The sequence below is a fragment of the Haliaeetus albicilla genome, chromosome 9 (genome assembly GCF_947461875.1).
Source record: "Haliaeetus albicilla chromosome 9, bHalAlb1.1, whole genome shotgun sequence".
NCBI lineage: Eukaryota > Metazoa > Chordata > Aves > Accipitriformes > Accipitridae > Haliaeetus > Haliaeetus albicilla.
In genome coordinates, this window is record NC_091491.1 from 15810286 (window position 1) to 15831283 (window position 20998).

Genomic DNA, 20998 nt, shown 5'->3' on the forward strand with positions numbered 1-20998 from the left:
AAGTCAGTTGCTGACATCATAATTTTTATAATTGCACACAGGCCACAGATATACAAATCCACACATACTATATGCATAGATCATAGTGCATACATATTTACAGATGGGCACAGATGCATTTGGCAACTTTAAGTCAAGCACTACCAAGGGCTGAGAGAGCACTTTAACGAAAGCTCTGGCCCACCAAGACAGACCCAGCAGGAGGCCAGCTCCTCTACCATGCCACCACCAGAGGAGTGATCCAGGGCTGCAAGATAACAAGGCTAGCTTACAGGAGAATGTTTTCCAGAACAATGTCACTACGCATTTCAATTCTCATCTTTGCTTTCTTGAGGATGGGTTGCCAGTAAACATCACTGAAAGCTGCCGCTTGCCCTGAAAATCACCATATGTCAAGCTTGGCAGTTACTCATTTCATCCTCCAGAAGATGTGGAATAGGAACTCAGCGACCCAGGCATCGGAAGAGGCTTTCTCAGAAACCCTACCCTCCAAAAAGCTTGTGAGGCTGCCCAGGAGAAGTTTCACCCTCCAGCTTGAGGTCCAGCTAACTGGTGTAAGAAGGTCTGGCTTGAAGGAAGGATTGCTTCGGTTGGGGAAGGGCAATCGTCCACTCTTCACCATCCACGCTATCACCACCCAGGAGCACATGCCAAAGGAGATGAAGACTGAAGGTCAGGTGCCTGAGGACACTCTATCCCTTGTCATACAGTTGGGTGGCTTCCGCAAGAGATGGGCACAGCAGCCTCACATCACTGGACTTCTTGCATGGAGACCAGCTGGCATGGACAACCATCTAACCAGCCAAGCAAGCAAGGAGGATCCAGTACCCCAACCCCTCATACATCCCAGGGGGAGCACAGCACCTTAAGGGATGGCAAGGATAAACCAAACATCAGGTAGTGTTGTCAACAACTTTGTATTTTCTGCTACTTTTCTGTAGCTTACTTCTTGGTCAACAGCCATGTACCAGCACTGGCTGCACATGGTGTGCTCCAGCCAGGTTGAATGGAAGCAAGTGAGCTCACCCAAGATAAGGACATTCTGCTGGGAGCTCTTCTCTGGGGAAGAAGGAGCTTGATCTTCATCATGGTATGAGAAAGCAAGGAACCCCAAAAAGAGGAGGGGGAAAAAAAAAAGGAAAAAAAAGAGCAAGGTTTGAGATTTCACAGACAAGGGCCATGGAAGCCTAACGAGTTCAGTGGAACTGGACTCCTAACCAACTGGGATTCCCTTGGAAATGATAGCCTCTAAATACACAATTAGTTGACTGAGAAGACAGAGTAGCCATAAACATCAATAGCATCTGTAATCACATGTGCTAGGATAAATTAAAAGGGCACACAATCTTCACACCTGGATATGCACAGGACTTTCACCCATGGGATGGCAGGGGATTCTCCCCAGCAGCATGCTCACATGTGAAAGCCAACCTTCAAGCCCACCAGCACAGAGGCAATGCTGGAGTAGGTGCAATAAGTTTTGCTGAACTAATGCACCAGACCTGTCCCCTGCTTTCCCTGCAGCTCTCCTTCCCAGCTGGATTTATTTTGCCTTACTCCAGGACAGCACTGCCTATGAGGAAAGCTCTAAAAATCAAAACATTTATCCTGCATTTCCCTACACACCATCACTTCTTTAAAGATTCAGGATGAGTCATTGTCTTGGACCACATTCTCCAGAAAATCTTTGCACTCACTACGAAAACATGCATCTCATAGAGCCCTAAATCTAAAATGCCAGCCGTGCTGTCAAAGAGCCCTCACGACGAAAGATGCACCTGGCATCGTCCAGCTCCTATTTACTAGATCTTATTTTAAAATGTCAAAGGGATTCTGCATGAGCTACGAACATGACAGACTGCTCAAACAACAAGCAAGCACCACTGGGGGACTCGAGCTTAGCAAAAGGCATCCCTTCACCCATGCACACCTCCTCCCAATGCAGCGAAGTGCTTGGCATTTCCCCCAGACACTAAGATTTGGAAGAAAAGCCTCCCTTTTCACCCCGACAAACCGCCTGGCTGCCAACAGCCCAAGCCAGACTGCTTGGTTGAGCCAGAAACCGAATCCCCCCACCAAAGTTAGAGGATTGCAAAGAAAAATCCCACTCTGCACAAGGAAGCGTGGAACAAGCGTGGGGCAAGCTTGCCGGCACAGCCCCGGCACAGAACAACCGCAGTCAGATTGATCCTGTATTTTTTAATGCAGCATCCGACACATACTAAAGCCTTCAGGGAGGCCAGCCAATTATTTTCAGAACCAAACAGCAGCAACAGCATTGCTGGTCCGAGGACGCGTCCTGAAGATCCCCCACTCATGCACTGGGGGTCTCACCAGGGAGAGGAGGGAAGGCAGGGGAGCAAGAGTGGAAACGCGCAGGGATGCTCTGGCTGCTACCGGAGGTGACAAGCTCAGACCCGGCCGCTGGAGCACAGCCACTGAGGGGAGGAGGTGGAAATATTGAACCTCAAATGGAAGAAACTGCAAAAGCTCGTCAGCAAGCAGCTCCCCGCGCTGCCGCCTCCCCTCCCGGCACCGGCCGCCGTGCCGAGCATCGTCTCTTCGGTTTTTGCACCATATGGAGTCAGCTCGCAAGTGCAAATGAGGCAAAGAGCGCAAGAGGCAAAGGGAAATAAATCTGTGCCACCACGGCAGCGCGTGGGGCTGCCAGCAGCACAGGGAAGCCTCCGTCAGGACATGGCCGGGATGGGGGAAGGCCTGCATCCCCTGGGGATGCCTCGGCGGAGAGCCTGGTCGCCTGCCCAGCCCTCCCCGTCATAAGGCTGCACATGTGGGAAAGGAGGTAAAGGGGATGTGGCAAAGCCAACAGGTCCATCACAAAGGACAGAGCGCCCTGTGAGCAGACCCTGCTGGGTTTTTTTTTGCTCTGGCCCCACATCCAAATGCCACTTCCCAAAATGCCCTGCAAACCCATCCCTTGTCTCTCACAGCTTTGCCTGGGACTTATCTTTTTCTTCATTTCTTTTTGCACTTTCAGATTTAGTCAAAACAGCCAATGGCCAGGATCTGTAACTATCCCACATCCTCTCCCAAAAATTTTACTATCAATCTCAGCCATCTTTAGGTACGTATGCACATGACAGCTGGCCTGTTGAGTAAACAACAAAATGTGTTTGCCAAGATTTCTAAATGCCCATTCATGCAAGGTGCCATACCAGCTCTGACGGGCCAGCAGGGCCATGTTAAACCCTTGCCTTAATACGCCAGTAGCTACCAGCAACTGCTCCTCCCCACCTAGCAGGGCCAGCAATCGCCCCTTTGGACAATGCCCTTCAAGGGGGTGCACAGCGCAGACTTTGGGACCCTTCTTCACAAGCTTTTGGCAAACCGCTGCCTGCCTCCCCCAGCTCCTGCCTACTCAGAGGCAGTGCCAGGTCCTCCATCCCACCACATCCCCTTGCACAAGGACCACTGGGATCCGTATTCTGGGAGACGAGAAGAAAAACAAGAGCTGCTTTAAGTTAACCTTAAGTTGTAAGGTTTTGCTCTGGACTGTGCTTATGCTGAGCTCTTCCTGCAAGCTGCAGTGGCCAGCTGAGCTGCTGAGTGGCCACAGCCCCCACCGGCCCTGGGAGGCAAGGAAGAGGAGGAGGAGGATGCTGGCAGGAGGTGCCGCTTGGCAGCCAGCCTGCCCAGCACACCCCTGCCTCCAGCCCCGGCGCCTGCGCGGGTGCAAGCTGGGAAAAGGCTCTAGCATGAGGACAGCCATCTGCGCGCCGGGAGCTGTGCCAAGAAGAGTTCGGGGGATTATTTCCCCCCCCCTCGCCAGGATGGTCTCCTTCCCGAGTGCACGGGTAGGGCTGACTTAACACATGGGCAACACCTCACCAAAAAACTTGGGCATGGGGTTGCAGGGAGGTAAGCAAAAGAAGTCCACCAGAGCCACCTCCGGCAGCTTGCCAGCCCTGTCTCCGGCTGAACCCCAGGAGATGCCTATGATCCACCACAGGCGAGGAATGGTACCAGCGTGACCGGCATGGCTCCATTTCACGCAACGCCAGCTCTGCTCATTTTTAAAGCAGCACCGCTTGATGATAAACTTCCCCCTAAGCTCATCTCCATACTCACCTCTTCTCCTGATGACGCTGACCCATCCTCCCTGATTGTGGTTTCCTTACTGAAATAAATCACTTTAAGTGTACGTTGCTCTCTGGGTCTCATTACTGTTCATCGTCTTCTGTACAACAGAGCTGTCACGTCCTCACAAACTCTGTCACCTGGGTGACACAGGAACAATTTGGGAGGACAGGCAGGTGGGGAGAAAGCACCTGCAGCTCAATGGGGTACCAGGAGCTCCCCATCCCTCTCCTCCGCAGTTTTCAGATGGTGGGCTCGCACCTTCAGCCCCATGCACCCCTCATGGCACAGAAGCTCAGGAGAACAAAAGCAAGAATGCGCAACACATGTGCAAAACAGGATCATTGCACGCAAGTACCCAGAAGATAGAAGGATGGCAGGAGTGATGGCAGGTGCACCTTGATGGCCAAGAGGGTCTTCCTTCAGCGAGGTATGTCTCTGCAGGGAAACCTCCTCCAGGAGATGGCAGAAACTCTCTCTCCTCCCCAGATTTAAAGCAGAAACACCTAAAGGAGGGAAGGAGGAAGAGCCGGGCACAGGGGCAGCAAGATGGTCACCAAACCTTCCCTGGCGTGGATCCTAGGCAGCACCACATTCAACTCCTCATCACAGACAGGTGCTTCCAACTCCATGAGGTTACTCCACATTAATCCAGAACAGAAGATCATGGTCACGCTGCATACAGTAAATTAAAAGCTCTGTGCCAAAACCCTGCAAGGACCGCTCAGGTGATAGCAACGCAAAGGCATCATTTGCCTGTCACATCACTTTCGAAAGCCAAACACTCAGAAAACGAGAAAGGGAGCAATTAAGGCTGTTGATAATCTTGTAGAGTCCACAAAGGCAGGTCTGTTGTTTTTTTGTTGAGGAGAGAGTGTAAGTGCCACCAGCTTCCAGATGGCTGGCGGCCCCATGAGGAGCTGGGACCTGCCTGGTATGAAAGGCCAACCCAGGTGGAAAGGAAGGAGCTGCTCACCCATCGCCACACAACTGATGCCCGCATTGCTGCCCATCAGCACAGCTCCCTAGGAAAAGGAGCTGTTTCCCAATGTGATATTTGGGAGGGTGCAAAGGTTCAGGTTTGCCACCAAGCACACAACACCTACGTACACCCTTGAGCGTGGCCATGGAGAAGACATATTGCTCTCATGCCTTCCATAAGGTCAACATTTGCACTTGTCTCTCAAGCTCTCCATCTCCCCCATCCTATCACAACTTCATAGGAAAACACCCCTCGCTGCCCCAGTGACCATGGCAGGAGGAGACGACCCCTGGAGATGCAGCAGGATAAGAACCCCAGAGATGCATGTGCGCCAGGACATCCATCGCTGCCAGGAAAGACACCCCAGGTGGTCCCACAGGCTTCGCTTGGCTCTCCCAGCATCCCACCCCACCCCAAAAACCCAACCAGCCTGCTGCAGCCCAGCCTGAAGACCCCACATCCCCCCCTCCTTGCCCAGGGTGCTTGCACACGTGTTCGCACACGCCAGTACAGAGCAAGGGGGGAAGCCGCGTTGCAGAAATAACAGAGGCACACAAACAAAAGAGCACAAGCCATTAATCTGGGTGAACTGGAGGAAATGAAATCATTATGTCTGCAGCTACAACATCCCGAAGAACAAATTTCCTGCCTGGATAATAAATGGATTCTTTTGTTTCACGTTGGCCCCAACCACGTGACTATCTTGGCCTATTCCTCATCCAAAACATCTTGCTGTATAAATACCCAGACGGGCTCAAATTTCAGCTGCTAAAAATATGTTTCAGTTATAATAATGTATAATAATAATAATAATAACAACAAAAAAAATCTAGATCTACATGCTCCCCTTGCCTCCTAAACAACCTTTGAAGTCTTTCCAGCACACAGGCAAGCACACAAAAAGTCCAAAAGTTGCCAATTACAGCTGAACAGCACAAATGCAATCTTTGAAAGAAAGATCGAGGCACCCAAAACGCAGCCCTGGGTTAATGCCCACAATAAATAACCCCTGCCAGCAAAAGAAACGATGGGTGCATGAGCATTTTAAGCACCAACAGCCAAAAAGTACCTTATAAGTATCTCCAGGTGCCAGGACAGGGACAAAGCCACATGGTACACTGATGACGACTCCTGACCTCCAAACCTTGGGGCTGTGCAGGTTTTCTTCTGAGCCAGGATTTCTTCTGGTGGCTTTCTGATGCCTCACTACGGCTTGGGATTTATTCATTAGATGGATGGGGAATGCAAGTTCTGGCCTCCCCTGGCTTGGCAAGAGTATTTGTCAGCTGTAGGAACGGCTCTGGGGGTCTCAAGGGAAGCAGACCTCTAGGAAAGTTGCATGAATTATTGGTTTCAACCATTCCTTTAATGTGCAACTCCACCAGACCACTCAGTTAAAACCATTTTTGTATCTAACTACATATTTTGCTTCTGATTTCAGCTTCTATTTGCTTGCCTTCCCAGCTTTACAAACACATAGCAAACACTGCAACAAGTTTCAAAACAAGACATGGTTTTGAATCCAAACATCAAAGCGCCTTGGTGCAAAAAGTCTAAATTTTTTGGATGTTAAAGAGAGATCTCCATGAATGGGAACAAGCTCAAAAATCCCCCCAAGCCAGCAGGCAGCTAGAGGCAGAAGTTTCAACCAAGCCCACCCTGCCTTACTACAAATGAAAGAGAGTTACTCCTTGATGCAGCCCAGGAAAAGACCAGCCCACTTTGGCCTCAGAAGTGGTCCCCCAGCTGCCTCCCCCTTTTATTTGGTTTTGGGGAAAGCGTCTTGGGCACAAACCCACCTGCAGCTCCCCCTCCTCGGTGAGGCAAACCCTGGGGAGGGTTCCTTCCTCCCACGCACGAGCATCGCCCCAGGTGAGCAGAGGACAGCAAGGAGGCTTCTTCCAGAGGTTTCCTCAGAAATGTTCATTTTTCACCCCAACACAGAACGAAGACGCATTGGAAAGGCCAAGATTTTTCACGGAATGGGAATTTTGTTTCTCTCCAAAATATTAGCTCAGCAGAAAATATTAAAGGGGATTAACAAAAGCAACCCCCAAGCCAGCTGTTCAAAGCCCTGCTTTCAGCCCACCACCCCATGCTCAACCATAGCTCTTACTGACTCAGGGTTGTACTCGTTCTACATCACCCAGGAGATCCCAGAGCCAAACCTCTTCTCTTCAACTTCAAACATAAGCAGAGGAAACCCTTGTTTTGAAAGCCGGCTTGGTGCATCACGTGGGCAGAAGTTCAATTTCATTTTCTTTTGTGCGTCATCTTTAATTTCAATTATATTTTGGATGCTGGGGAAAGTGTCCAAGCATAGCTGCTGCCTCATTTCAATCCCTTATTGTTGCTGTTTCTTCAAGGAAGGGGGAGAAAAAAAAAAAATTCCTTGGAAACTAAATATTTACACACTGATGTATCCTAATCCCAGCAGACCCAAGGGTGGGAAGCCTATTTAAAAAAAACCATCCCTAATTACTTTCCCATTTTAAAGGGAATAATCTGGCAATTAGCTAGAACACTTACCTGTGCATAGACAGGACAGGGGTCCGACAAACAATTTTTATACACTTCCTTCACATAGCGTTGCTGACAGACAAGCAGCACAGAGAAGTCGGAGGCATGGGGGGCGGTCAGGGGGTCATTAAATGCCACCCTTGGGAGGGCACTCCTGGGATGGGGACAAAGACAACCCAGGCAGCGGTATCTTGCTGGTCCCTCGAGTGCTCTGCAAGGAAACCTCCTTGCTGGGAAAATGGCAAAAGAGCCCCAAACACCTCGAAAGGCCATTGGTCACCTTGCAATGATGCCCCAGCAAGCGTCCAGGTCTCTCCCAGCAGTGCCACAAGCAGGGAAGCGCAGTGGGTTATTAGTGAAATACACTGATTGATCAGGAGCATCTTTCAGTCCCTCTTTGCTGATGTATTAACAAAACTTATTCTCTTATCAAACAGTAAAGTGGTTTCTGCTGGAAAAAAAAATCTAAATAATCCAAACCAGGGGATGTATGTAAGGATTTCCAAGGTCACCCCTGCCACAGCAAAGCAAATAGCAGTAATCTGCTAATTAGCAACAGCCGCTGTGTTGCTCAAGGAAAGGGCTGAAGTCTTCAGGATAGGTGAAAGTTTGATTATAAGACGCGCACGGCAGATCATTTAGAAAGATAAAACCGCATTCGCTCTGCCGCAGCCAGCTATTAAAAGTGGAGAATGTTATTTCAGGTAATAAAGAGCAAGACCTGAGGACCAGCCTGGGAATTCAAATTTACAACTTGTATCAAATTCATATGCTGTAAAACTTCACCTAGTTTATAAGTTTCTCGCCAACTTCATAAAACATGTTTTATTATTATTGTTTTCTGACTTTCCTGCCTTAATAAAATTCCTCTCCCAGCCTGTGTGGGTGTTGCATTATAAACATTTGCACTTTGATTCATTCAAGACTGAAGAAAGCTTTCAAGGTAACCTATTAGGAATACTTTAAATGTTTCAAAGACATCCCAGTTTCCCCTGAACATCGCCAAGCTTTAAGGAAGTAAATAAAAATGTGCCTTGCTGCAAACCACCTCCAAAAATCTGCTGGGCTGGTGACTCAAGAGATCGCATTTGGGAGCAACCAAGTCACTTGCCAGCCCAGCAGGGTCCATCCCTGGCATGGGGTGAAAAAACACAGGCATCCACCCATCACTGCCCAAGCCCCCTCGGCAGGGAGCCCCGGGGATGCTGCCAAGCGGGTCCCGCTGGTCAGAGGCAGCTGGACCATTTTGTCACAAGTTAAGGACAGGACCATGCAAAAGTAGGGGTTTCCCCATCCCTGGTCAGCCCCAGCAAGCAAAGCCCAGCACTGGCACACAAAGGCAGAGCCAGAGGGTGCTCTAAGCAGCATCCTTCTCAAAGCAGTCCATTTTCTCCAGCCTCAGCCAAAGCCCATTGAAGTTAATGAGCATCTTTTTATAGGTTTCGGCAGGCTTTTGAGCAAGCCTTTCAGTGCGGCAGACTCCCGCATGTGCGCAGTGGTGCCAGCCATTTCAGTAATAACCCACGCATGGCACAAAGAGAGATAATAAAAGTTGATTTTTAGAAAGATACCAAACACAATTAGCTTGTGACCTTACAGCTCCCAACAGCCTACATCCACGTCCTCTCTGCAAGGTCAGCTTCAGTATCTGTGGCTCAGGGGGGACATCACCAGCCGAGGGCCAGAGCTTGGGAGGGCCCCTACCCAAGATGGGTCCAAAGTAAAAGGCCTTTAATTTGTGCCTTTAATTCCTGCACAGCTGATGCTTTTCTCCATTTCACTGAGCAAGAGTAAGGTTACCTGGTGTGATGCATGTGGCTCAAGATGCTGCACATCCCTCCCCAGAAAATGCAGCATAGAGCTGATCCTCCTAGGTTTTATTAAACCAAAAATTACTGCTTTACAGCTTCCCATCTGGTCCCAATAATGTCATTATATGTGACCCCACTGTGCCTCTGTCGAGAGCCTGACAGGCTCAAATGACTTAGACCCTCACCAGCAATTTCACCTCAAGGGGCAAAGCACAGACAGCCAAGGCCACACATCTCCAGGAGGTTCACCCACTTGTGTGAAGCTTCTGGAAAGCTTCAGCCAAACCCCATGGGGTGGAGAGCAACTCTGTGCATCTCGGGCTCACCCACAGCCAGGTCACGCCTGTAATTTCCAGCACTCAATAAAGGATGCAGAGACCCAGCATTGCTGCTTTAAAAATAACTACAGTAGAAGCACAGTGATGGAGCAGCCACATGGCGAGGGCACCTCCATGCTGCTTTGCACTGTGGGCAAACACCACCTATGGAGCAACCTCACAGGCACCGTGGGTACACTACGTGAGGCAAAGGTCCTGAACTAGTCAAAAACATTGTAGGAAGTACTTCTGACAATACACCGGTGACCTTGAAAAGCCAAATTTTGTTCTTTTCAAACACATTTGTTTCCAACAAAAAGCAGAGCCGATGCCTCACGGAGCACTCTGAGAGCATCCCACTCCTCCTCTGTCCCTACATGTCCATCTCATTCCTTGGGCATTTGGAAGTATGAAGCTACAGGTGTTGGGTGAAGAAAAAAAAAAAATTAAAGTGCCCAGCCACCTACCAAGACCAACCCACAGCTATTTCTTTGGGCCATGCCAGCCTGTCCCCAGCACATCAGGCTGTTTCCCTACCAGCTCCCCCTAGCCAGAGGACAGGGGGCTGCCCAGCGGGACCAGAGCAGACCCCCGCAGCTGGCCCCGTTCTGCTGCTGCCTCCCGAGGGCAGCATTTCCTTTTCAACTCCTCTGCTGCGTTCCTGGTTTTCCCAGGGAAGAGGTAATTCACACCCCTTCGCCTCTTCCGCAGTGATTTAATGTCTTTTGAGCAAAAAGCAATTATCCTCATATCAACAGGACCCTAGCAAGGATGATAATGAGTTGGCTCTGACCCTGCAGCTAAGGAAGCGGCTGAAGCAAGTGGAGGACTCTAGTAATCAAAGGCCCGTCCCCAGCCTCTGATTACAAAAAAAGAAATTAAAAAAACTCCATGAAACTTTAATCATTGCTGTTCCCTACTCCATCCCTTCATCTGAAATGTATGTTTTAGCACCAGGAGAAAGGGGACCAACACCAGCCCTAGGTCCCTCCCACTTTGCCACCTGGGTGCATTTTGGGTGTTGCTTGCTGGCTCACCCACAGGACCCCACAGCAGGGAGCGGGCACAGGGGGATTGATTTTGTGCTCAAAAGCAGACACCGCAGCCCTGTTTTCCCAGGTTTGGGGGCTCAAGGAGAAGCACCCCCCCATCAGGAGTCAAGCCCAGAAGGCAACAGGAAGGCAACCTGCCCTGCCCCGGGACTGGCACGCAGGGCAGGGAAAAAAAAGGTGTCCCCCATGCCCTGCCCTGCAAACAGAAAGAAAATAGGAAAAGGGAGGCAAAGACATGGACACGCAACAGGTCTTGGGCTTTTCAGGACTGGAGAGGCTCTCCAGGAGATGGCAGAGCCAGAAGTGGAGAGCATCCAGTGCTACCAAACACTGGGGCAGTGGGCTGAGCTGCCCTTCCCTTCAAAAAAATAAATATATAGCCAGGCAAAGACACCAAAACCCAACCTTGTTCAAAGCAACCCAAAGAAGATGCTGGTTGGGTTTGAATAATCCAAAACTTGGTGCCCAGTTGCTGCTGGGATGCGGCACATGGGGTACCGGTGCATCGGAGAGGTGGGCAGGATGCAAGGACTTTTCAGGAGAAAATATCATGAAACAATCCTTTAAAGTTGTGACAAAGCCCCCTTCTGGGATGGGGGAAAACAGCCTAAAAGCAAGGATTTCCACAGGCTCTCACCTGTTCTCAGCCACCACCTTTACTCACTGCATAACAAATTAAAGCTTAATCAGCTTCGAACACCAGTAACACTAACTGGATGCCTCCCTGGATATTAAACGTTTTTCTCACTACACTAACAAGCACATACCTGAGGCTTTACTAATCCCTAATTACTTGGCATGGTTATTTCCACATTAAAAAAAAAAAAAACCACCAAACCAAAAAACCTTAATACTGTAAAAAAAAAACCAAGATAAACTTAATACTGTATTTTTTTCTCCCCCCCCCCCCCCATCTACAAAGACCTTGAAAGGACTCCACCTGCTTATTAAGGGGAACAACTTAAGAGAAAACAAGCCAATTAACACTCACTAACTAAAACCGCTCCTAAACCCTCTCCTTTTCCAGGCGACCGCTTGCCATCGCCTTCCACCTGCCCCAAAAGTGGATGGCACCAAGATGCAGACCGTGAGGTTGCTCTGGGGGCTGCAGGGACCTGCTGCTCTCCGGCTCCTCTCCTCCCCCCTGGGAGCATCCCACCTGCAAGGTTTAGGTTGGAAGAAGTAAGGCCGAAGGAAAGTCATCTTCCTCAGCCAGGACTGGGCGCAGAGCCCCTTCCCCTTTGAACTGTTGCCTCTGTGATTTTTCACAGCAGGGCTCCCAGCAGGAACTTACTAAAGCCAGACCAAAGCACGTATGCTTTAATAGTAATTAGGTCACCCTGGGTTGTGGGCTTAGCAGGCAAAACTATAATTATTTAGAAACATCAAGTTTAAATGCCAAAGAGTCTTAATGGAGCTGAGCTAATTAACCAATTTCAACTGAGTAACTGATTAGCTTAAAAAAAAAAAAAAAGAAAAATCAATGATCATAGACAACAACATTTTCTTTTAACAGGTTGTTTTCTTGCAGCAATTCTCAATTGCATAAAAGGAGACCAACAACCCCCGCTAACCTAATATTATTGTAATTAAATATTCAACAGAAAGCCTCTTCAATTATTCAAAAGACTGATAACACTTGTTTATAATTGGGGTGGTGGGAGAGGTTTCCAGAAGCAGGGATTTTGCACATCATCAGGCTTTGGTCGCAGATGCAAACCCACGTGGGCAGATGAGTTGCTGCATCGGCACACAGTGCCAGCTCCGGCATGGCTCCGGCCACCGCTCCCATGCCTCCTGCAGAAACCGAGCCCAGGGCAGACAGATGCTTTCCAGCCCAGACATGAGAAAATGGACCATATGGTCCACACGCTTTCTGGATTTTTGTTATTAGACCAAAAATTTAGGGGACTAATGGCCAGTTTCCAGGTTTCACACCATTTTCCGACGGTAGCGTTATTCCCCCAGCAGAGAACTGGGAGGAAAAGCAGACCCCGCTGTATCATTATAATTCACTAAGCAGCATTACCGTAGGAAATTACAAATTAGCTTTTCAGCAAAGGATACAAGGATATTTAGATTAGCTATAGAGAAACTACAGAACCTTTCAGTACATTATCAAAGCTCTCATAGCTCCAACTTCCAGGGAAATGAAACAATAATAAATATTGAGCAGGGAAAGTTAATCTCCACTGAATGCGATTTAATAATTCAAAATTTATGAGAAATAAATAAATAAAAGCACAGACCCTTTAGCTCCTACAAACACACATCCCGTTTTTGTCACCATTTCTCATGATGTGACTTTGTGGAATTGTGATGGGTTGACCCTGGCTGGACGCCAGGTGCCCACCAAAGCCGTTCTATCACTCCCGCATCCTCAGCTGGACAGGGGAGAGAAAAAATATAACAAAAAGCTTGCGGGTCGAGATAAGGACAGGAGAGATCATTCACTAATTACCATCACGGGCAAAACAGACTCAGCTTAGGGAAAATTAGCTCACTTTTTATTACAAATCAGCCAGAGTAAGGTAAATGAGAAATAAAACGAAATCTCAGAACACCTTCCCTCCACCCCTCCCTTCTTCCCGGGCACAACTTCACTCCCGGATTTCTCCACCAAGCCCCCCCAGCGGCACAAGGGGGACAGGGATGGGGTTTACGGTCATCACATGTTATTTTCTGCCGCTTCACCTCCTCAGGGCGAGGGCTCATCACACTCTTCCCCTGCTCCAACGTGGGGTCCCACCCACGGGAGACAGTCCTCCACGAACTTTCTCCAACGTGGGCCATTCCCACGGGCTGCAGTTCTTCACGAACTGCTCCAGCATGGGTCCTTTCCACGGTGTGCAGTCCTTCAGGCACAGACTGCTCCAGCGTGGGTCCCCCACGGGGTCACAAGTCCTGCCAGAAAACCTGCTCCATGGGCTCCTCTCTCCACAGATCCGCAGGTCCTGCCAGGAACCTGCTCCAGCGCAGGGTTCCCACGGGGTCACAGCCTCCTTCAGGAACCCACCTGCTCCGGCGTGGGGTCCTCCACGGGCTGCAGGTGGATATCTGCCCCACCATGGACCTCCCTGGACTGCAGGGGGACAGCCTGCCTCACCAGGGTCTTCACCACGGGCTGCAGGGGAATCTTCGCTCCGGCGCCTGGAGCATCTCCTCCCCCTCCTTCTGCACTGACCTTGGTGTCCGCAGGCTTGTTTCTCTTACATGTTCTCACTCCTCTCTCCGGTGGCTGTTTTCCGCGTCCCAACTTTTTTTTTCCTTCTTAAAAATGTTATCACAGAGGCGTTACCACTATCACTGATTGGCTCGGCCTTGGCCGGCGGCAGGTCCGTCTTAGAGCCAACTGGTATAGGCTCGCTCTCTCTCGAACACAGGGGAAGCTTCCAGCAGCTTCTTACAGGAGCCACCCCTGTAACCCCCCCCCGCTACCAAAACCTTGCCACATAAAACCAATACAGGAATATGGATGGTGATCATGAAAAAAAAACCCAAACAAAAAATCAGCTGTGTCTGGGACTGACCACATTTACAGTACAGGAGGGAGCCCGTCCACATCTGCCACTTATGTGGAAAGCCACAGAGCTGATCTGGGCAAGAGTTTGTTCTCTTTCTCTCCAAGGGCTGTGTTGCCTCTACCTGTTACTGGGTGGTGTCTACATCAGCCCCGTGCCCGCTCCCTCCCCTGCACACTCCCAAGCAGCCTCTCAAGCTGCTCGCTCTTGGAAAGATTGTATTTTTAGCCCCTAGAAGCTGGGCTGTGCAATAACCAGCTCAGTTTCCCGGGGCCACCCAAGGTCCCAGCTGTCTGCTGCTCTGACATCACTCCATCCCTTTCTGCACATTTCTGCTCCCACACCAACCTCCAATGAGAGGGAAAGCGAGGAGGGATGCTGGGTGCTCAGCCGGCAGAAGCACCCTGCATTCCCAGGTGGACCACAATACATCCAAATATCGTCCAGATTCATGTTCATTTGCCATCCCCACCACCCAGCAACACTTTGCAAGATGGTCTCAGTCACCGCTGGACTCAAATTCCCACCGCATGTGTTATCTGCACCACTTCCATCACACCAGCTCCAGCAACCTCCGTAAGCAACACACGCTCTGGCTTCCTAACATTACAACCGAGGCTATGCCTTTCCAAATTGCTACCCAGCAAATATCCAAGCTTAACATTTGCCTTGTGCAAGTATTGATGCATGCTACGCTTGATAGCTCGAATGTTTGCAGAAAGAGAACAAGGTCAAATTGAAATGCGCTTTCAAATTCTAATGAATATTTGGGGAAAACATTCCCTCCCTCAACCCCAACTATTTACTCAGCCTCACTGTGCTGTTAAACGACTGCTTATATCGACTGTGTCTGTTCAGAGGGAACAGAGAGCTGCAGCACCCTTTCGGCAACAGCATACAAGTTTGAGGCTCCTGCATGAAGCCATTTCCATGCCAGGGCATGATGAGCTCGTACCCACGGCTGAAAGAGGTGAAAAAAATCATCCTCAAGCTGGCTGGATCTCAGACAGAGTGGTGCAGCACACACCACAGGCGTTATAAGAGCAGCACTCAGCGAGCCTCAGCCTTGCTCCGAGCATCTCTTCCATCAGCCTTATCCCACGGCACGCCTGCTGCACCAGGGACCAGCGCCTCCAAGACTTTGCTGACCTGATTAGCATTGAGTTACCTGTTACCCAAGGTACTATTTTTCCCTTTTCACCAAATCTGAGTATTTCTTTAGCTTGCAGAACCCATCTGTGCTAGACACATCTATTATTCAGCACCGTGGCCTGGATCCAGAGCCAGACAAACACATCGGGCTACTTCATCAAAAAAAACAGTATTTTCTTCTGATTTTTAAGGCCAGTGGAAGGTTTTTGCTCTGTCCTGTTGTGTCAGGAACTGCACCCGGGATGGGCAAGAGGCCACTTTGCAAACCCCCCTGGCAGCTCATGCCACAGCACAGGGTGTCACTAAACACATGGAAGCACAGAGCAGCAGCCCGATTTCCACACAGAGATGGTGAGCAGAAAGAGCAGAAAAATAAATGTATTTATCCCAGACCTCACCTTCGCCACGCCTGCCTTTCACAGAGCTCCTTCAGGGCCCTTATTTGCATTAACTGCTCCAAGACCATCTTCAGCGTCAAATAAATACTAATAATGACAGCCCAACAGGCAGGCTTTCCATTTTCAGCGCTGCTTTTCAGATCTCTCCATCATCGCCAATGCTCATTTTCATCTCTAATAGGCTTCCTGAGCCAAGCCGCCAGAGCACTGTAAGTTATTCAACTTTCGGCTGCACTACATTCAGGGAAAGTGAAATTCAAAGCTTTAATTAAAGTGAAAAATAAATCAAGACCTTCACCTTAAGGAAGGAGACCCACATGAAATTGAGATGCAGGTGAAGTCGCCCACAAGATGGGTTCAAGCAGGGCTGCTGCCGATTCAGGGACAGCTGTACCACTGCATCTCTGCCATAAGTTGAGCCGCATATACGCATCCCAGGGACAAAACCCCCTTTTCAGGTTTTCCAGCACTTTGTCACACTGTGTGGCATGAGCCACCGAGGTCACCTGCAGCTTTGGGCCAGCCGGACTTTCGGAGACACTGGGACGTTGCCTTTCCTTCACCTCCATCTCCAAGCCCAAAGCACGAGGGAAACGAGAAGGGAGGAGGAAGACTGAGGCAAGGCATGAGTCAGTGATACCAGCAATTAGTAAAAAAAAAAAGCAACACAGGCATCTGCAGTCTCAGGCCCCTTTTCCATGACTTGACAAAATGCTTTCCCTTCAGGCTGACAAGATCTGAGCTCACTCATCATGCCAGGAATAAGGTTTTTCCCCTTAGGGGTTTTTTTCTTCCCAGATAGTTTGTGCAAAAAAAGTAAAAGTAAAGGGATGGCTGGATACTAGCACTTGCAAATTCCCGTGCAGGATACTGGCACTTGCAAATTCTCTCTTGAAAGACTTATTTCTAGCTTATCCTTGAGAACTGCTCTGTTCCAGGCGAAGCAGCTGGGCCAAAGGTGGAAGCCTACGTGGTGATGGTGGTGGTGATGGGAAGAGCGGCGCTGCAGCCGCCAGCTCTCAGCCTGCTCAGTGCAGGCACTGCTCTGGCGCCTGGCGGAAGCGGAGGAAGCCCAAAGGATGCCTGCAACAGATGTGTGCATCCCGAGCCAAAACAGGAGGAGAGACTGCACCCAGGGCAGGCAGCACGCAAGGAGTAGCAGCCAGGGACATCGCTCTTGAAGCAAACCCCCATCCCTGGTCCTCTTCTGGGCTGCGGTTCCAAAGGCCAGGCAGGCAAGCGAGTGGATAAGCACGGGAAGCAAAACTAAGCCAGATCCATCAGCCCCGAGCAGGGCTTTCCACCTCCCTCCCCGTGCTTTGCTTATCATAATGCTGCAAGCAGCTATACAGGATACAGAGAGAAAAATCGGGTTTTTAAAAGGGCAGGCGCAAGGCAGGGAGATGATGGATAGGTAAGCAGATGAAACAGTGTATGTGGGAGAGCTGCACCAAAATGGACATCAGCCCCATCTGACCTACCAACACCTCCAACTCCGACAACTCCTGAGTTAAAACGTATAATGCCGGCCCATTACCACCCTCTCTATATGCTAAATGTGATTATATTTGGTTCAGCTAACACGAGAGAGAGCACGCGAGCAGCTCCTGAGTGATTGCAGGGTGTGGGAGAGACGGAGTATTTGTTCCTGTCATCCTCTCACATCCCTCTTCCTCTTCACAAGCCACAAAAAAAAAAAAATTACTATAAACATCCAGGTGTCCAGCAGAAAATGGTCAGCTAAGCCACAGGACGTAGTAAAAACCAAGTAACCATAAGAAAACTCAGATAAGCGACTTTACTATCTCCAGGTTTGTGTGCCGCAGGCAATGAGTTAGCAAGGTTTTATGGAGGATAAAGAGAGATGTTTGCAGGCAGCCCCAGCCCTGACCCTGGCTGCATCCTCCTCCCCTCCAACCGGGTCCAGACCTCCAAATGTCTCCCCCTGCCATCCTGGAAAAAAGACTTTTTGTCTTGACGGCTGATTTGGGATGCAAGGAGCCATCCCTCTCTCTGCTGCTTCTGCAGCCCGTGGCAGAGCTGGGCTCCAGCAGTGGTTTTGCCTTGCTGCCGGAGAGAGCTGCTGGCAAAACTGGTCTCGCAGCTGCTCAAGAGGGAAAGCCAGACCCCAGGGTAAATCAGGCTCTAGGAGATGCTTCAGCTTGGCTAGAGAAACCCACATTTCAATCTAGCAAATTCAACCTCTGCACCAGGAGGATCCATAAGATTTAAATAAGGTCCACAAAAAGGTGTTTTCTTTATATGACCATGCCAGGACACTGTCGCCTTAACTCCAAATCAGATTCAATTGCTCTGCCTCAGAAATTCCCTGTCCAAAATTTTCCCTTAAATCTGAGATCTCTCCCAGGATACTACTTTACTATCCAAGTAATTTCCTCAGCAGAGTAGAAATAACATCATTCTTCAACAGGTGCAGTCCCGAGCAGGGATGCTGGCTCTGCCAGCCAAGCACGTGCTCCCAGGGGTGGCTCGGGGCAAGCTGGGGAAGACCCTGTGTGACACACAGACACGACACCCAGGAGTGCTCTCAGACAGGGACTGAGCTGAGGTCTCCCAGCCAGCCGCGATTTCAGCAGTGCCTCAAGCAGCTGACGCTGCAAACACCGGCTAGCAAACTGCCGCTAACAGGTCTTGCATTTTCATGTGCAGCTTCACGACTGAGCAAATACATGCCTGTTTGCATCATGCTTAGGAAAGGCATCAGCATTTCCACCTCAAGTTATTTCTACAGAGATGCAATGAGGGAGGAAGCCCAAGAAATAAGAAAAGCAAACGCCTGGGACAGCCAAAAGCCATTGGAAAGCAGACGCTGCAGCTAGTGGGCCTGCCCACCATGATCCAGAGCAGGCACACTTGTGAGCGGAGGGCGACTGTGGCCGACACTGCTCCCACCCCATCGGAGACCAACACAGCAGCGTTTCGGCTCCTGAACCGGCTCTGTGCTGCCCGGAGCTGAGCCGCCGGTCTCCAGTCAGCTCCGGCAGCTTCCAGTTCAGCAGCAACTGTGCTCACATCAGCTAAATCCCCTCAAGGAGGGGACAAGCCTCACACCAGCCGACAGCTCAGTCTGCCCACAAGACCCCGTGCATCATCTCTCCACAACCACACATTTCTTGCTGCTAACAAGAGAGGGGCCACACCACGTCCCCTGCTCGCAGCCACCGCTCGAGCACTGGGCAACCCCTGCCACAAGCCCCTTCACCCATGTTGTACCGGGAAAAAAGGAGGCAGTGGCAAAATAAAAGAAAAAAATATATATATATAAGCAATACTTCCGAAAGCCATGCTGGCCACAGAGTAGTGATGCACCACCAACACAAGCCTGGGGTGACCTGCCGGTCCTGCCAGGCCCACCGCCCAGAGACTGGCTCTCGGCTGCGGGCACCGTCCCGGTGCCCAGCGAGTCCCACAACCACGCGGGTGACGGAGAAAAGACTTCAGCCCGACGGCATGCACCTTGCTGAAAGGACAGCCACGCACCACCTTGCTGAAAGGACAGGCACGCATCTGCCCTGTGGCTCCACCGACAAGCCAAGCGTCCCCTGGCCCAGTCTGACCCAAGGGAAGGAAACCCCCTGCCCGCACCTCCTGGTGCATCCATCCTCCTCTTCCACAAAGCTCTCCTGAGCTCCCACGGTCGTTGGGAGGTACGGGAGGAGAAAGATGGACAGAGGCGGTCCTCCGCACAGCCACGGCCCCTGGGGGTGTCCCCCCACCGCGACCCCGGGCAGGGCTCTGCCGGGGAGGGGATCCAGAGGAGCCGCCCGTCCCACGCAGATCCGGACGGGTTTCCCGAGAGCTGGAACCCCCGCCTGCCTCTTCCCGAGGCCACCCACGGCCCGTGGGCGAGCCCGGGGCTGCGAGCACCGCCTGCGGGCCGGTTCCCGCGGGCTGCGGGAGGATGGCTGGCACAACCGGCCGGCAACGTGGGGAGCTCCGCGCCCCGCGAAGCGGACGGGCGCCGTGCCGGGAGCCAGCCCCGTGCCGGTTTGCAGCCCCCGGTACGCTGCGCGGCGGGGGAGCCGGTTGCCCGGCCCGGCCCCGGTTGCAGACGCCGCGGGTGGCGCTCCCAGCCCACGCGTGCCGCGGTGGGCGCAGGGACCGCGCGGCTCAGCATCCCACCGTCCTCCCCCGTTCCGGTCCCGCCTCACCTTCCACGGCGGCCGCGGCGGCGGCCAGGCAGAGCAGCACCACCAGATCCGCAGCCATCGCCTCCCCGGGCCCCGCGCGTCGCTGCTCCGCAGGCGTCAGCCGCTACCGGCGGGCGGCCGTGAGCGGGCATGGGGGTGCGTCCGCGGGACGGGCCGGGGCAGGGCGGGGCGGGCCGGGCCGGGGCCGCGGGACGGGACCGCGCCGCCTCCCCGCGCCGCCCGGGTCACATCGCCGCCGCGAGTGGGGCGCGCGGCCACGCCGCCGCCGGCCCCCGCCGCCGCCCGGCCCCGCCCCCGCCGCCGCCCCGCCAATCCCCGCGACGCGCCCCGCCTCCGCCCCGCCCCCGCCCGCCGCGAGCTGCCGTCCGAAGGGGGACGGCGCCCCCTGGCGGCCCGCCGCCGCCCTCCCCCCACTTTTCCCCTCAGCGGCACCCCCGACGGGGCGGACCCCGAGCCCGCACCGCAGGGCCCCGAGGAGGGAGCGGGGGGGGCCGGCTGGCTCAGGCCGCCGCAATCCAATTCCCCTCTTTTGCTCCCACAGAGGAAGCTGGAGCGAACAGGCTGCCCCACATCGAGGCGGGCCCCCTGCCCCCCCCCCAATATGGCTGCTCCCACCTCAGGCTCAGAACACAGCGTCCATACAGGTCAACGCGGGGGTATTCTCAGCCTCTCGCCTTCTCCCAGCACCCTCGCCGTTTGCAGGGCATCACTCCAGGGCCCGAGGAGAGATGGGCACCTGGGAGCAGGGGAGCAGCAGGCTGCCCTCCCTCGCTCGGGAGACACCAGGGCCCCCAGCATCCCTCTGCCACCAGCCCTGTCACTGGCCCAAGGCTCCTGCCTCCGAGGCCACCTGCACCCAGGGTGATGCCCAGGAGCCTTTGGCAGCATGGGACATCACCCCTGCGCAGCCGGGAGCAATTTACCCCCGCGGCCTCTGAGAGGACCCCTCCAGAAGGAGACTCACCGCGTCCCTCC

General features: G+C 52.1%; 1 protein-coding gene across 2 annotated transcripts in view; it reads right to left on the reverse strand.

The window, feature by feature from the left end:
* The window catches only part of EPHB1 (EPH receptor B1), an 86374-nt gene extending 66089 nt beyond the window's left edge, over positions 1 to 20285 (reverse strand). For both annotated transcript variants that reach the window (XM_069791803.1, XM_069791804.1), the window contains exon 1: positions 20024 to 20285. In XM_069791803.1, coding sequence (XP_069647904.1) covers positions 20024 to 20081 — 58 coding nt within the window. In that variant the 5' untranslated portion in view covers positions 20082 to 20285. The remainder of the gene's footprint in view (positions 1 to 20023) is intronic.
* Between the last annotated feature and the right edge of the window lie 713 nt (positions 20286 to 20998).